Genomic DNA, 18,058 nt, shown 5'->3' on the forward strand with positions numbered 1-18,058 from the left:
GAAAGGTTAAAATCCCTCTAAAATAAGTGGTGGCTGGCTCTGAAGACCCCATGAGCCACACACAGGACATGGTAATTCCAGTCACTTTCTTAAAACAACTCCAAGCAGGCACATTCTCCTAATTTTCTAAAACAAATCTAGTTAAAGCAATTTAACCTCCTATTACCTCGGTTTTATTACCTAATTAGTGATATTTATCTGTAGACCTTCTTTATGTTAAAAAAAAAATTAATAATCTCAGGATCACATGCACAGTAAGTAACATACTTTCAATTCTTCTGGGATTCTTTTTGATTACAGCTCTGACTTATCTCTATCCAAACTGCTTCAGGGAATTTTCAGAAATTAACAGGGGAACAAAGTTTACAGCCCCTAACACAATATTGCATTGTTCAGAGGAACACCTGTGCTCGTTAATTGCCTGGAATTAACTGGGTTTTGTTTTCACTTAGGAATATCAGCTGCCCCAGAGGCTGTACCTGAACCTCCACCACGTGGATGGAATCCCAGCATCCCTTAATCTTCTTTGATCCATCTCCAGCTTTCTTAATGAGGATCACCCCAGCAAAGCCATGATCCAGATCCCAGAGGTAGACAGAGGAGACTCCACCTTCAAAATACCTGCAGGACGTAATCCAAGAGGCACGTTAAAAGTAATCAAGATCCAAACTAGAGTCAGCTGTCAATGCTAATCTTATATAAGCAGAATCTCTTTTGTTGTTTTTTTTTCTTAAGACAGACAGTTGTATACCTAGAAAAACATAGGGTTTAATAATTTTGTAAGACAGAAACTTTAAATGCAAAAGAACTGTACATTTCTCCAAAGGGGAACAAAAATCTAGTGAGAAACAGAGCTAGCTAGATTTCTACAGTACTTGAGCAAACAGTTCCTCTGATTCCAATTAACTGGAACAGCTGGCAAAAGCACAGCTACAAAGCAGGCTGAGAGTAAGGCTTTATTTTACAGTTTGGGTTTTTTTACTCTTCTCTTGCTATTGAGGAAGTCTGGAAGTTCTTTACCAAGTTCAGTAATTAAGACAAAAGGGAGCAAGTAAGTAGCTTCATGCTGCTGTCTCAAGAGTTTGTGTGAAGCTCCCTTACTGATTCATTAATAATAGACTTGAACTGAACCAGGGTTCTTAGAACTGAAGGGTACTGTTGAGGTTTATGTATTATTCCAGCTTCAGATACAGTATACCACAGAAAGTAAGGGAGATTACCTGAATCTCAGGTTTGTGGTAGCAGAAAGCACCATCTTAGTAAACTAAAGAAGCAATGACACCTGCAGACCCTCACTCCCTCTTTTTAACACCAATGCCAGGCTCCTGAGGTGCCAATGAAAGCAACACTTCATAATACGGTAAGCAACCCCACACTGGAGGACAAAATATACATGAGAAGCAGTTTTGGCTCCTAGAAAACAAACTGTAACCCACAGCCTTTTCCCAACTCTTTCCATTTTCAAGCTGGCAAACAGCCGTAAGAAGTATCACACAAAAGGGAATATTCTTTCTTGGTGCACAACTCTCAGGTCCTGGTGATGGATTTGTGCCATGGAGAAGCACCATCCCCTGTGCAGAACTCAGGAAAGGAGAAGAGGTCACTTCAGCTAAGCCAGAAGATTAATGAGAAGACATTTTAGTAGTCAGACATTTCTGCTCTCTTCATATATTGCTGCTCTGCAAGCAGTCAAAACCTGAGAATTCACTGTCTGGAGAAGAGCAACAGCTCAGCATCCAGAGACTCGAGGAGCTGCTGTGACTAGCATTCCCAGCAGCTGAGCTGGGATTGGGAGACAGTGTCAGGGAAATGAAACTGTTCTACCTTCCTGCCTCTTACTGCCATGAATTAGATGATCACAGAGACCTGCAAGTGACTGCATGTTCCTCTTCTTCTGCAAAAAAGGAAAATACCACTCATCGTCAGCATGAAAGACCTTCCCACCTTCATGCTCCCCCCTCCTTTCTAAAAATGAACATGACAGTTGTTAATGGCACTTAAGATAGGATTTACTGTGTATTCTGGACTTAATATATTAACTTGAAGTATTACAGATTCAACAACACTAATCCATCCTTTTCTACAAGTCAATAGAAGAGATACTGAGAAGTGAATGCAGATAACATAGCAACATTTCCTCTGCACTTCAAGATCAGACCAGCATGTTGGTTCAGAAAGGCAGAGGCCCCAAAAGAACCCAAAATTCTTTTTAACTGCATGCATTTGTGTCTGTATCAAAACAATCCTGACACTAGGAGAGGCATACAACTTCATATCAATGCACCACATCATTTTCTTTTTAATGGGTGAGCTCAGTCAGTCAGCTCAGTCTATGCATTTAAATAACCAGCACACACAACACTGTCCTCCTATGACATTTGTCAAGCCACTGATAATATGCCATTAAAAAAAGAAAGCCTTTGCTCCACAGGCATACCCAAGCCAGGCTTCCAGCAGGCAATTTAAACCTAAAAAAACACCCTTTTTATGTCCCCCAGGGAATTCACAAATGGATTTGGGTTTAATGCAGTTAATGGGAATTTCAGTCCTGCGGCGAACTTCAGTTCCAGTCCAAGTGACCCTTCCTTTGACAAAAGGGCAGTGTGAATTAAAGGCCAGAGAGCACAAGCTGCTGTCCATTTCCAGAGAAACTTTGTTTAAAAAAAAATTCAAAAACCATACATAAAGAGAATTCACTCAAAAAAACTGGCAGCCAGTGAAAATATTACAGTGTGTACAGAGAGTTTCCCCATTACCCATTTTATAAGCTTGCTACAAGCATGAAACATTAATTGAGAGGGACCAAAACAAGGGATTTGGAAATCTATTCTTACCTACTGTACTTTGATCCTAATGACATGGAACAGAAAAAAATAATTTTTATGTGGTTCACCTTTATAAGATTTTACATAAAGGCTTTTGTGGGTATTCTAAGAATGTGCTAAAATGTTGTCTGAAACCACATAAAACCATCTGAAGAACCACCCCGCCAGAACTAACAGAGCACACATGGAAACGCTTTAACTTGCCTTTGTATATTTAATGAATCAAATATAGGATTAATATTGTTTTAAATACCAACATGGTATTTCAATAAAATTGCTCTGCCATAGCCAGATCCAGTATCTTGAGACTTCAACAACAATGCCAGCGACCGAGCTGTTACGAATCCAATGTACACAGGGATACAGATTAACCACAGCCTCCTCAGTGCTTCAGCAATATATGACTTAAAAATTCACTTCTCCTTCATGGGGAGAAAATATACATCGTTGATCACTACATTAGTTTTCACCTTCCCTCACACAGCAATTGAAATGTACTGAAGTGGGGTTTCTGAAGAGTACCTAAAAGCCAGAAAAAGTCATGTTTGAAGAGGGGCACGCTCCTTGAAACCTGTTTTCTTCAAGAAAAATGTAAAGAAGTGCTATGGGCTAATTGGCTGCTACATAGTAGAAAACTGGATGACAGACAGATTGGTAGGAATTTAAATCTATATTCATCAACTTGGACTTGCTGCAAGGCTGGAATTATTCCAAGAAACCCCTTCACCACAGATTTAAAACCAGCACTTATTAAAATCCAAGCAGGAGAGGTAATCAGCTTGGAAAAGGTTCCTGGAAAGCATGAGCTGGTATCTTCTCTGTTTAAGAAATGGGTGGGTAAACCAGAGGACAGGCTCAAAGTTATAGTCAGCAGTAGCAGTGAAACACTTCAAAAGCACCACGTAGCTCCTGACTGAATATAATTTTCTTTGTCACCTGTTCTTGCTACCCCTGCTTGTGGCAGATCATTGTCCCACACAACAGTGGTCATAAAAGGCAACCTGTCTTCAGAACCTTGAGTCCTCTCCCAAAGAGAGGAGAGGATCTTGTCCAAGCAATACCCCTGTCCTTTCCAAGGTCAGCCAGTGTTCTTCCATATCTGGTAAAATCACTTCTCATAAAGTTGCCCAGGAAAATGACAAAAAGCATAAGGCTCAACATAACTATTCATCCTTTCTACAAAATTCAGAATAGCATTTCATTCAGAATCAATTCTTATTTTAATCTCCTGATCAAACACTGCAGTTTTATGCCCACTACTCATGAACCACAGGACTCCTGGAAAAATCTGTTTTCTACAAAAAAAATGTCACACTTAAGACTGACCTACTTTACAAATGCAAGAACAGAAGAAAATACTTAAGCTAAAAGTGATTCAAAGCTTTATGAAGTGTTTGAAGTTTAAGTGGGTGGAGACACAGGATGGAAACTTGTTTAAGGAACTTGGGCTGTACCCATGAAATGGAAAGACTGTGGCCAGAACAAAGCCTGAATTTCAGGAGGGATAGGATAGGGGAGGAAATCCCCCAGCTTCCAGCATAGACCCCAAGAGAGGAGGGCAGAATAACCACTTTGTTTTATCACTAAAGGACAGATCAGAAAAGGCACCGTAACTTTCCTGATAGCATTCTGCTCCTCACAAGCCTTGCAAATGAATGCTGGACCCTATGCTAAAAAAAGGAGTTTACCACACAGCAATAAAAACAAGTATGACTTCCAGTTACATTTCAGAACCAAATCACTCATCCATAAAAACACTCCAGTATTTTCCAGAGTGTAACTGAGAGACAGAGACAAAACCCCACCCCGTGTCTCTGGCTTATGGCTCTCACAGCACTCAGCCACAAAACCTTGACACCAAAGCACCAATACCTGGTACCTCAGACTGGTGATAGAAGCCTTCAAAAAAAGAGTTGCACAATGTTTCAAACTGGCTCATTTAAAGCACCAAAATATATTTTCTTTTCCCTAAAGGTTGCACAGCTATTTCTTTAGCTCTAGAAGGTCAGCATAGGAAAGGAAACATCTCCATCTGTTTAGATCAACAGACTTCCAAGAAACCTGTCCTTTAGAAAAATCTACCCCAAAGGAAAATATTGAGCATTCAGCCACAAGTGTTTTTACAAGAGTGACAATGACTAAAATGGCAACCTGAGAAGCTGTATCTAACAGCAACGCAAAAACATTACCTAAAGATTAGGTGAGGAGGCAAACTTCAACTAGAACTAAAACAGATGACTGTAGTGGCAAGTGACTTGACACAATTTTCACCGAGTCCTTCCCTGCTGCCTGCACCCTGTCATTTCAAACCAGCACATAATTGGCAAGAGAAATATGAAGGAAGTGGCAATTTTCAGTAATCCACCCTCCACTAAACTCAAACCACTGCTAGGATGTTCATGCAAACTTCCTGCAATCTCAGAGCTCAAATGAGGGGGAAAAAAAAAAAAAACCAAAAAAAGTCTTCAGGACAACATCAAGATATGAGAGTTCTCACTAAATAGTTTTCTTGCCTGTGTTCTCCCTCCAGCTTTCTAGTAATGAGGCTAATGAGCCTCTTCCTTAATAAAAGGGATAGGTTGGTCAGGAACTAACCAGGATATAACACTTCTCCCACTGGCGTAAGTTCAGATGATTTATAATTCCCCTCTCCCACCTTCTGTGGTCCTAGGAGGGCAACTGCATAACACTTACAGAATGTTACCTAAATACTTACAATGAAAGTGGTAAAATATTGTGTATACAGACCAGCTGTTTTTCACCACAGTTTATGAACACAGCCGAAAGTACGCTTGTGGACTCTGCACAGGTATTTTACAGACATTCTTTCCAGCATACACAGGTGCAAAAATCCCTGGAGCAAACATACCAATCGAGCTAGGTATGTGTAACTTCAGTGCCAGTTGTACTTAAAAGCACACATCTGGAGCATGGTGGGGTGACTCAAACTGTGAAGCAGAGTTGTGAAGTGCAAGAACTTTGTGAGAAAGAAAAATGGTATCCAAGCAATGGGATCCTGGAGGATAAAATTTTCCCAGAGCCTCCCATTTTGTGCTTGCTAGTGCCTTTCATTATTTAAAAAACAAACAAACAAGCAACAAAAAAAAAACCAAAAACAAAACCAAAACAAAACAAACAAAAAAACCAACAACAAAAAAACCAAACAAAAAAAACCCCAAAACCAAAAAACAAACAAAAAAACCAAAAAAAAAACCCCCAAAAAACCCACAAAAACCCCCAACAAAAAACCAAAAAAACCACAAAAAACAAAAAAAACCAAAACCAAAACAAACAAAAAAAAAACCAAAAAAAAAAAAAAAAAACAAAACACAAAAAACCCAGCAACCACAAAAAACCCAACAAAAACAAACCCACAACCATATTGCTCACATTTTCCTTACCATCCAATTGCTCTTGGCAGATGGGAACCAATGACCAAATCCCTTTTGAGAGGTCACCTGGAAACAGTTTCATTAGCCACCTAATAAGCAAGACAATGGGTCACTTTGTAACTGTTTAAAGCCTCACCGGTTCATTAACAACCAGGAAGCATCCAGTGCTTAGAAACCTTACAAATCTTACACCTCTACCCATCCCTAGGACCAGAAACAGCCCAATGCTTCATCCACCCACAGTCTGACACATTTTAGACTCTGCCAGCTATAATTCAAATATGGGTAAGAGGGAAAAAGACAACAGAAGTCTTCCATGGTGTATATTCATCTTGCCAAAGACTACATATTTTGTGTGTGATTTACTTCTTTCTTCAACTAGGCATAGACCAGATAGGCTAGAGGATGGTTATTGTTTGTGAAGCTACTCTGTCTTCAGTTTTCCATCATTAAAACACCATGTTTTTGTGAGAGCACAAGGTACATTTCTTTAAGAGAAAGCACAGCTATTAGTTATTCATTAATTCAAAAAACCTGTATCAGAATAAAGTAACATTTTAAAAATTAGCCTTGGTCAAGTTTTGAAAGCATGTGATTTTGTCCTAGGGATTTAAAACCTTCAGAGATTGTGCTGCCTCATCAGTGCTGACCTCCTAATACAAGCTTTCCCTCTCCAGTATTCAGATTTTATGTAATCACAGAGAACTGTGGGAACCCAGGGGAACAACTCCTCGTCTGCTGAATATTTCAGATTCAGAAGATAAGAATGCAGTCTGCCCAGAGCTGATCCAAAAATTAAGCACTCAAAGAAAAAAGAATCGGATGAAAAGCAACTAATTTAGTTTGCACAGCACAACTGTATGCTTAATTTTTTCCTTGCTTCTCCTAAACTTTGCTCTAATCTGTGTAATATATATGATTCTGTTTTGAGTTCTGAGCTGCCTGTGGGCAAGTTAAAGAAGGGACCCCAACACTGCTCTGTTTACTCTTACAGCTAAACAATTTCCTTGGGTAAACATCATGGTTTTAATTTGAAAAGCACATGAACATTAAAGCAGTGAGCATCTTGGCAGTTTAGGTCTGTCTTGGGAGACTTCATCTTGTACTTATCAGTCTAACCCGGAGGCAAGAATCTCACAGATGACATAATCCTGATGTCACACCCTATTGTGCAAAACCCTAGCCAGCAGTGAGATGGAAAGTCAGGTTTCCTTAGTGCTGGGATGCATAACAAATGCATCTGGATTTAATCTGCAAGGCTCTTGCTGTGAAAACCACAGTAACTATCATGCCCAAGAGAAAGCCATCACAAAGGGCTTGTAACCATTAATGAGGAACAGTGAGCTAATGGCAATAAAGTCACTTCAAAGGTTCCCAGACTTTTTTTTTTTTTTAAAGATTAGGCAAACTAGGTTTATATCTAAACACAGACAAAATGCTTATATAAAAGAGCTCACAGCTGCCTAAACCACCTTGAGTTGAAAGTTGCACTGCAGGCAGAGGAGCTCAGCAACTGCTCCCCCAAGTGCACACCTACAGGCATGAGCACTGCCAGTCTGTGGAAAACCAAAAACACTAATAAACCCTTGCTAGCACAAAATGCGAGTGGCTAATTCCATTTCAGAATAGATTCCAATGCAAAATTCAATAATAAGAGGATTACACACAACGAAGACATTTTAGAGGTCAATCCTCTCGCAGACCTCCTTCCGCTCCTACCAAATTCCTTGTCCAGAATGTTCATGTAGATTGAAAATGGAACAGCATGAAAACACAGATAGAAGCAGAAGTTCAAAAGGTTTCATGGCTTATTATGCTGAGAGAATTGAAAACCTTAATCAATAAAAATATTTTCAGGAGGAGAAAGATGAAAAGAAACATATACAATATTTTTTAAAGCTGTTAAAACCCAGGAGTACCAAGAAATCTAAGTTAACCCAAGAAACAAAGAGGTAAAGGAAAGGGATAGCTTTCTGAACGTATGTCAGCTTACTAAACCAGTCCAAAGTTGCCAAATCTCATCCTATTTGTAGAAATATTCAGATGAGCAGCATCCTTCCTCAGGGAGGTCTATTTAATCACTTCAGAAACTGTCTCTTCCAGACAACAAAGGGTGATTAGATTACTTAATTAAAGGACTGATTATCTCCAACCCAAAGCACCAGAGCACAGAATCTAAAATAGATAGATTTATCCAGATGCCCTGGTCCTCATTATGCTTTGATTTCAATCAATCGCACACACACATCAAGCAAAGGGCAATAAATTACAACCATGTGTTTGGAGAAATTATCTTCACGATATTGGAAGTGGAGAGAAGGCTCTAACTGAATGGTGTAAGATATTAGAGTTCCATCTGGGAATAACAACCCTAAGAACACAAACATACCAGGGCATTAGCTTCAGGCAGTGTCTGAGTTGAAGCTGGCAGCAGGAGACCAAAGTTAAAAAGTTGTTTTTTGGGCAAGTGACATGCATTTTGTAAAACAGATAACCAAGAATTCTGCTGCTTGTTTAACATATACAGAGAGGGAATGAAAACCTACTATGATTCCTCTTAAACCTGAAGAGACACAAACACACCTCCAGAAATAAAAGGTGGGCAACCCTAGAGATACTTAGAGGTGGCTTGCATTGAAACAGACACCTAGAGGGAACAACTCAGCACTGGTTAGGAGGCACTGAAGATTCAGCAAAATTTTTCTTCCAACTTTCACAACTTGAAACAACTGCATGAAATTCTACAAGACTTCTCTAAACTTCTTTGGAGTCTACTGCAGTCACGTAGTGTGCCAGCCAAGAAACTTTTGGGGACAGAACTCAAGTATAAGATTAGTCACCAGCAAGCAAATCTGAGTGGATTATTTCACTCAGATTGTTAACAATGGCTGCACAGGCTGTTTCCCTCAGAACACCCACGTTAGCAGGTGCCAACCCCTCTTGGGAAAGGGTGAATGACTCACTAACTGTAGGTGGATACTTACCACACCTGATTAGAAAACAAATCTAAAGGGGAACAGTATGTGGGCCAAATAGGACTGACCCAAGGAAAAAATGAAACCATCTGAAATCTTGGGAGATGCCTGAGATGAACTCTGAGATATAATCAACTTGCTGTGCATAAAAGTACAATGGGACATAATCCAGAAGAAACTTGGACTGCACACTGAGAGCAGGATGGGAATCAAATCCTCTCACAGGTACTTATTTTTCTATGGTAAGGAAACATCTTCCTCTTCCATTATGCACTGGAAGCACCAGTATAAACTATCTTAAAGGTGGGCAGTGAGGTGAGCACCATGCAGAGCACCATCTCAGCAACAAATGCTGACAAGGTATTAAGACACATCTTTCCTAGCAGTCCATACTAACTAGATGACTCCAAGCACAAGATCCAGCAGTTTAGCCCAGCAAGGCTGGGAATAGCCACAAACTGCTTTGAAAAATCTACCATAAACCCTCACTATAGGAATAAAATGTCTAACAGCCCAGGAAATCCAAGCACACTGGAGCTTGGTGTTCTCTGTGAATGACTGCTTACACAAGATTTTTGTATTAACTGTTACTCCTCTACCATAAAACACAGCATAGCTGTGGTAAGAGGTGGAGGTTCAAAAACATTCTCTACCCTGCAGAGAAGGGGACAGAACAGCTTCTTCAGGGACTGTGTGTGTCAGATCAGAGACTTCTCTCCGCATCATTTCCATCCTCTCTATCTGCAGGGAAAGCTGAAAGCAACAGCCACTGTCTTTTAGCTTGCATTTTTAAAGGAAGACTTTGTAATGTGGGATAGCAATTAGATTTCTGTCACCTATGAATAGTCTACTTGGACAGACAACCCTATCAGAGAAAACAGAGATAAAGGAAGGTTAATTATAGCAACTTTTTGCTACACTTGCCTAAAAAATGAACAGCATTACTGGAAGGGGACCTGGAATAAAACTTCCCATGTAAGGGAAGCCATAATTTCCACAAAAGATACAGTATTGAAAGACTGCCAGCATGCAATTTAATTTTGATTAATACACCACCTCTTTCAAACAAACCTGAAATATTTCATAATGCTGGAAAACCTCTGTTTTCCCTGGCTCTAGAAATGACACTGATAACTTTGTCCTGGAACCGATGCACTGAGTGCTCCTTTTTCAGTGCTCCAGGCACCTTTAATCAGCATCACAGGGCTCAGACTTACTTCCAGGTATGCAATATTAGTTTCCACCTCTAGCAGACCATGGAAATTACACCACTGCAATTGCCATCTTGTTCCTGCTACAACCTTCCCCACACTTCAGACTCCCACATGGCTTCAGCAGCTGCTGTGCTGGTAATTGTTCCAGTCATTCCAACCTAATACACTGGCAACACCAGCAAGCACAGCAGTGAGAAAAGCTGGCACTTGTTACACTCCTCCCCCCCTCATTTTCTTATCCCATCCAATCTCCAAGTAAAAATTAAGCTTCCCCTGTCAAAATACCAAATCCAATTGTCCTGTTAAAGAAATTGTAGAGTCCAACTACTAGAACAAAAGTATGTTTTTATCCAAATCTCTTGTAAGTACAAATCATTTCCCATTTCAAGCATGAATGATTCTTCAAATGATTTTTTTTCCCCTTTGTAAATTCTTTCCAAAAAATGCCACCTTTTTTACAGCCCTCAGCCAAATGTCAGTCTCTCTTTTTTTGTTTTCTGACACATTTTTCAGATCATAACGTGCATCAAAGCATCTTGTGCTGACAGATGCACTTAGCTAGTCTGACTACACTGCAAGTCATAATGCTTGTCATTTCTGGCTGATGACATGAGAATGAAGGCTTTGTCAGAAATCCCTCCTGCATCCCCTCTAACAATGTATTGCCTATAAAACTGGGGCTGACAAATTGAAAGATGAAATTTGATACAATCTCACCTTTTACTTCCATACAATATATTAAGGCCACTTTTGTACCATGTGCTGAACCGAGTTCAGCAGATTCACCCCATCCCACGCTTTCTTTCCTGCAAATAAAACCTTTTTAAAGGAGTTATTGTCCCCAGCTGTGACTTCATGGTCATCCAATCAGAGAGGGATTTAAAAGGTCAAGCTTGCTGTCACAAACCTACTCATTTTGATCTTAGTGTATATAAAAAAAAAAAAAACAACCTTATTGCTTCTGGTCTTTTCTGCACCTGGGGAGCAATTGCAGACGTCGTGGTGCTGCATATGCAAAACTCCTCTCTTCCAATAAGTTCAGATACTAATAAAAACTCTTACTGACAAGAGATGTTGGATATCTGTGCAAATAATGCATGAGTAAGTAAAAATTGTATACCTGTAGCAACTGTGTGAAGATTACATGTTTGGACAAGCTACACTTACATCATCTTAAAACGAATAAAAAAAATCTAGCAAGAAAAGTGACTTTTTAGAAGCTTTGGTTCCCATTACAGAGTGACACATGATCAACCAAAGCAAAGGATGTGCTTTATCTCCATTTTTGGGCAACATGAAGAAGTAAATAGGCTTGTTCACTTTTTTCATGGCCATCAGGCATCTCCAATAAGAAAGCATCTGGTTACAGGACAAAGCTCTAAGTCCACTTTGCTCTGAGACACTTATGTTGTAGATTTAGCATTACTATTTCCATCCCATCATTGCTTAGAAGACCACAATCTATAAAGAAGACAGCTAAACCTGATCACACCTCGGGACCTTAGATATCCAAGGACCTTGGACACCACAATTCAAGACCAATGCAGTCCCACCTTGAAAACTGCTCAACTGGCAAGTCACACAAACAGTTTCCCATTGCTGCTTTAAAAAAACACTGCCTAATCTACATTTACCTTACACATGCTGCATTAATTGCTCTGCTTTTATTGTAGGCAGAGCCTACAATAAGCACCACAGAAGGGCCCTTGCAGCAGCAGTACATCAATCCCCACAGAACTGCTGCATTTCAGCATACTAGAGCCTGTCATTTTGCTGGAAGACATGAAAGTTGCTTCTATATATATGTATTTTGAGAGAGTAGTCTTGAGGGAATGGAAAAAGCAGATGGTTTAAGACTGAACTTAGTCAAGATCAAAGAGAACACAGGTCATTTCAGGATAAAGACATCATTTATCTGTTAAAGGGGGGAGGGAGGCTGGAAAGCCCCTCAAAATCTGCCTTTAGCTTCAGCTGACAAATTTGATCATTTTTTTTGTGCTGTGAAATCACAGTAGATGGACTTCCCAACAGCAGGCTTGTTCCTCTACTACACATGGTATGACACACCAAGGCAGCTAGTGAGCACATTTTAGACCCATGGTGTGTACTGCCTGCCTGCTGAAGGAAATAAAGATAGTGGAGGGCTCTGTAGGGTAGAACTGACATACAAGTCTCTGTACTGGTCAAAGGCATTGTTGGCTTCCACCTCCAGCTTGCGCAGGCGAGCAGATGGCATGGCACCGTCTTCCAGGGGAGGATCATATTTGTTACTCCATGGTGATCTGCCAAAGAGACAAGGAAAACAGTTAAGACAAACCCTGAGAGGTTTGGGATTGGTGGGGCTGACCACAGATGCCGAATTTCCAAAACCAAGAGGTCCTGAGAGCCACCCAGCTGTAAGAATTTCACCCTCAGCAGCCATTTCAAACACTGACTCCTCAAAGGTTACAACATGCCTAGGGAACATGTCCCATCTTCAGGTTGCTGCTACAGACATAACCATGCTTGGGTTTAAAAATCTCTTCCTTCTTAACTATGGAAAATTGAGGCCCCAGCTGCTGCACATTAGATACTGAAAAATAGTATTTTCATGCAGGTAAGAAATAAGATTGTGCAGTTACTTGGTATCTGATCAGTGTTTCAGCAAACACTGCTGTCTGCCATTAAGGTCCAAATTCTCCTCCACAATTTTGCTTTGAAATAAGCTCTACTTCCAGCTTAACATTAAGAAAACATCTGAATGGTTTGAAAGATTTAATGGGGGCTTGTAAAGCTGCAGGTTTTTCTATGATTTCTGCAGGTGTGAAAGATTTTTGTGTTCTTAATGAAAGACCTGGTATTAAAAGATTAATAGAACCCCTTGCCCATCTGCTTCAGATTTTTATAATTCCTACTCTGTAAACCTGCATTCTCCTCATTTCCCCTGTGAATAGCCAACCTACATATATCACTGCTAATTTAAGGAAAGGTACCTCAACCCTTTACCTAATCACTTCTTTAAATGCTCCAGCCTACTAACACCAGGTCTTAATGCAGTCCATACGTAAGGGATTTTTCCTCAGTAGCCATTTGTTACTCATTTCTCAGGAAGGCAGCTAGCTTTGACATCTGTTTAATGCAAAGCACAAAGACCAGGCTCTGCTTCACTCCAGCTTTGAGCTTTCACAACACTTCACTCCTTCTCTACCACATCTGACTCAAAAGGTGGGACACCAGGAAAAGCTAAATCATTATGTCCCATCCACCTGAAACAATATTTTTCAGGTGGTTGCTCTCATTTTAAAATAAAACCAAAAACCAAAGGACACCAAGGAAATTCAGGCAGAGAGAACACTGACCTTGCTATCATGCAGTCTGCAAAAGCAAAGTCAGGGTTTGTCTGCTAGGCAGTGCACAAGTGTATTGCTACCTAAGCAGCATTTTTCATTAGGATGCACTTACTTTTTCTTTCTCTACTAAATTTTAAAAGGCTGATGAAAAAAAAAAAAAATTAACCTGTTTTCTGTAAATTTGGAACACTGTGTATGAGGAACTCAGTGAGCAGAGAACTCATGCAGAGGCCAGGGTGAAGATATTTTAATATTAAACTTCAGATTCCTTCTGCAGGCTAGAGAAATGGGATTTAAGGGAAGCAGAGTAAGACAGAGCCTTTAGCTTAGGAGACTGTGACATTTTTAACCCATTTCAGTCAGAGCCAGCAGTGACCTGCCTAAAAAAATACATCTCTTAACACAACCCTGTATTTTTTTTTTTTTTGTGGAAGAGTACTCACCCCACATTTAAAAACTTAAATGGAGGCTATTTGAAGAAACACAGACTGAGAAGCACTTAGATTTTGAAAGTCAGGCCTCTAATTTCCCTAAAAGAGAATGTTTTCTGTTTCAGCTAATAGGTTTCAGTGTTGTTGGCACCAAATACTCCATAAGGATTCCATTTAATTGTGATCAAACATATTTAGAGTGGAAATGTATAGACAAAGTTAGGGACCTTGAAGTCTTTTATAAAAAAGAAATAAAAAAATAATAAAAGCTCTGCCTTCACAATGTGGATTCGATGGCTGTTTGATATCCTCCACAAACCTTTGCTTTTACAGGAGCACTCACATAATCGCAGGCAAGAACACAGGCACAAAAAGCTGCTCCCACAAGCAGCAGTGGAGTAATATGACTAAACTGAAAGTTACCTATATATGAAGATCCAAAAGAGACTCCAAAAATCTACCTTCTGGTCTGTTTGACACAGAGAAAATGAAACCTGTCTTAATATGACAAAGAAGGCAACTGTGGATTTTCACAAAAAATGAGGATCTTCTCCACAAAACTGGTGGAGTTATCACCTGAATGGCCAAACATCCCCCAGCAGCTTTTTTTCAAAGCTAATTTCCAGTCAAAATGCAAAACCACACAAAAACCCACCCCAATAAAACTTGATTCCCAGTGAGAAAGTCTGAGAACCCAGCCCCACCTTTCCTGTTGAAGTAGCACAAGGCTCAGCTGTCTGTAGAATGCTTTGAAATCTTTGGATTAGTATTATAAGAAATGCAATTAGCAACCTCTCCAAGCAGCAGAAAACTCGTGTGTAGTTTGAAGTGTGCAGTAATTGGGGTGCAGCATGTTGCAGGCAGGGACAGTGTTGCTTGGGACTCCCTAAATCAAGCCTGCTGTTCTGAAAAATCTTGGTGGAAATATCAAAAGCTTTTAAAAGCACAGTAAACTCTTCCTAGATTTTGGCCTAATTGATTAAATTAGTGTAAGAACCACTTCCCAGTAACAACTTGAGACTTTATGAGGTATGAATAACAGTGTCTGAACACAAGCACAGAATGGGATTAACACATGCACATGTTAGTGTCACTTGGTTTTCAAAGGCTCCTGCTTTGTGCTCAAGGAAAGAATTTACTTCACCAAACAGGGCTGAGACCAATCAGTTCCAGAAGGAACAATCACTTCAGTCCAGAAGGCTGGAATCAAAAGCCTTAAAGAACAGCATTCTTTAATGCCAGCAATTAATACGTTATGCCTATTCCACACAAACAAATGAAATATCTTTCCTGAAACCCCATTACTTAAGTCCTGAAAATTTCCAAGTGTTTAAAAAACCTTAAGTCCTCCTCCTTCCTTGGAACTATTTAAGTATCTTTTCAGAAAGAGTGAGCTCGTTTCATGGGCAAGCATGAAACTAACCTTAAAGAAAGGACTGTCACATGCATTAATTAAATACGGAGGGGATGCAGGTGTTATTAGTTACTGCAGCATGTCACCATAGTGTTTAACAAGTGCCTGTTCAAGTTTCCTGTGCCCCTGCTGATAGATGCTCATATCAACAGCCTAAATAAGATGCAAGAGGACTGCAAAAAACACATCACAACTTCAGTAACTCTTGAAAAACCAATAAGTGGATCTAATCCCTTCTCTTGCATCTGCCAGAGAGGATGCAGCAGCACGAACACATCTTGCAGAGGGCAGAATTTACAAAATTCTATTCTAGATACTATTTTAGCACAATTTAAAGGCATGCAGCTGCTAACATAGATATGACCAACTTGGACCACAAGTTTAAGGCACAAATGCTTTTAAGAGGCACCAGGCTCATTTGTAGAAGGTTGAACAAATTTTCCAAGTTAGACTAGCAGCCTAAAGAATGTGAATGAACACTTCATCCTAGAAACCTTATTTCTTGGCCCACTGCAGCAGGTAATAATAATTTATACAAAAACCCAAACAAAACCCAACTCATTAAGATTTACACTCAGCCACAATCTAGATGCACTGGCAAACTTTGCATCCTTTATTAGCCTCCTCCTCTTGTTTCTAGGACAAAATGAATTTCAGCATGTTCTCCATGTAAATCATCTCCAGACAGTGTAGGTAGGTTGCTTTCCTGCAACTCAAAGCAATTGAAACCAATTAATCTAAAATCCTTATAAGCTTACTTGCTCCTGCAATGATGGCCTGAGCCAAAGAAAAAATTAATAAAATATTTTATGGAATTCTACTTTAAAATAGAATTAATGAAATAGTCTGGCCAGATGAATGTAAAACACTCCTTTGAATCTGCACAAAGCAAAGCTAGATTCCAACTGTAGATAATTTTGAATTGTTAGCACTAAAAGTGCAAGCTATTACACTGAAGCTGCAATGAGAGCCAGAGTTGTGACCCCCATCATCCTAACCAGAAAAAGGGTGGCTGAACTGTTATCCCAGGACAGAAGATGAATAGTGGTCATTACTTCACAGCCTAGCACCCTTCATTAAGAAGAAAAGAATAAAATCTAGGTGATACAATATTCATGAAGGTTTCTGGACTATAAGCTTTGTGATTCTCAAAAAAATATTTGGAACTATGCCACTGTCACCAGACATTAAGAAAAGGCAGGCAATGCCAAAAAGGGGGGAGAGGGAGAACCTCAAACTGTGATCATCCTAAGGTATAAAATAAAAACATTAGAAGACAGACAACCTTCAACAGGGCAGCCAAAACACTGAAAACTCCTCATATCATTCCAGTATCACAGCCCTTTCTTCAACACTCATTATATTTACATACAGCTTGTATCATTCCAGTATTTTCACCAGTTTTGTTTACAGTCCTCAGAATAAATGAGCTATTTTAGTAGAGGGGTATTAATTTTCTTTGGGCCAGGATGTTCATAGAGAATTAATGACATAGAACGTCCAAAGTCAGACTCAATCCCTTGCAAAAAGTGAGTGAAAGAGCCTTCCCCAGCTGGCAAGTCTACCCTGTTCTGGAGAAGCAGATCATTTTGTTTCAACTGACTGCTTGCATCATCTCTGTTCTGTTATTATCCGCTCCAAAGATTTTACAACTTTGCAACAATAGATGGTTTAAGTACATGCCAAGGCCATTACAGTGCTTTCTTCTAGAGATCTGGCTGGCTTTAATTTGCTATGATATAACTATACTACAGAAAGGAGAAATGTGTTAGGCAATCCTTTAACAAGAGAACAATATCTCATTTTAGGCTTCAACGAATGACTGCAAATCACAGGAAAGCAAAGAGGCAAAAACACTGAGGTTTCTAGGATAAAACTTGCTCTGGAGACAGAGAGGGGGGCCCTGCCTTGCAAATGCCATCAGATCAGCAGCCATACAACCACGTTATTTGGCACTGAAGCACTCCACACTGGTCTGGAGATGAAGATGTTTGTCCTTTCACAATAAGGAAATACTAAGAACAACTTCCATAGCCAACATCTTACTCAGGAGAAGAGTATTTGAAACAGCCCCAGCTTCATCTCCAAGTTTAACATTGCAACATTTCTTTTTTTTGGCTAAGAATAAGAGGGGAAAAGGACAGCAATACTTGTATTTTGTTTTCATTTGCAAAGTAAACCGGTAAGTTCCTTCCTTTGGAGCTGAACTCACCTGTATGAGTCTCCATCTCTGTTGTAGTCACACAATAGATAGTCCTTTCCTACCACCTTATCTCGTGCAATCTTCAACGGCTGATCAACAGAGGAGAGGAGATCTTCACAGAGGCTTGGGACCTGATGGTTTGGAAAAAAAACAACAGGGAGGGGAGAGAGGGTTACACATTAAGGTTAAAAAAAGAGACTGGCATCCCTAAGAAGAGCTTTATTAAGAGCCAACATCTGTTCTAAAGCCAGAAAGCCTTTAAAAATAAAAATAAA

General features: G+C 39.8%; 1 protein-coding gene across 3 annotated transcripts in view; it reads right to left on the minus strand.

Annotated features, from left to right (window-relative positions):
- CAPZB (capping actin protein of muscle Z-line subunit beta) overlaps positions 1-18,058 on the minus strand; it is a 68,697-nt gene that overhangs the window by 12,588 nt on the left and 38,051 nt on the right. For all 3 annotated transcript variants that reach the window (XM_071767401.1, XM_071767398.1, XM_071767399.1), the window contains 3 exons: positions 17,793-17,914; positions 12,575-12,688; positions 480-621 (listed from right to left, as the gene is read on the minus strand). In XM_071767401.1, the coding sequence (XP_071623502.1) occupies positions 480-621; positions 12,575-12,688; positions 17,793-17,914 (378 nt within the window). The remainder of the gene's footprint in view (positions 1-479; positions 622-12,574; positions 12,689-17,792; positions 17,915-18,058) is intronic.

This window comes from Heliangelus exortis, chromosome 23, assembly GCF_036169615.1.
Source record: "Heliangelus exortis chromosome 23, bHelExo1.hap1, whole genome shotgun sequence".
Lineage (NCBI taxonomy): Eukaryota > Metazoa > Chordata > Aves > Apodiformes > Trochilidae > Heliangelus > Heliangelus exortis.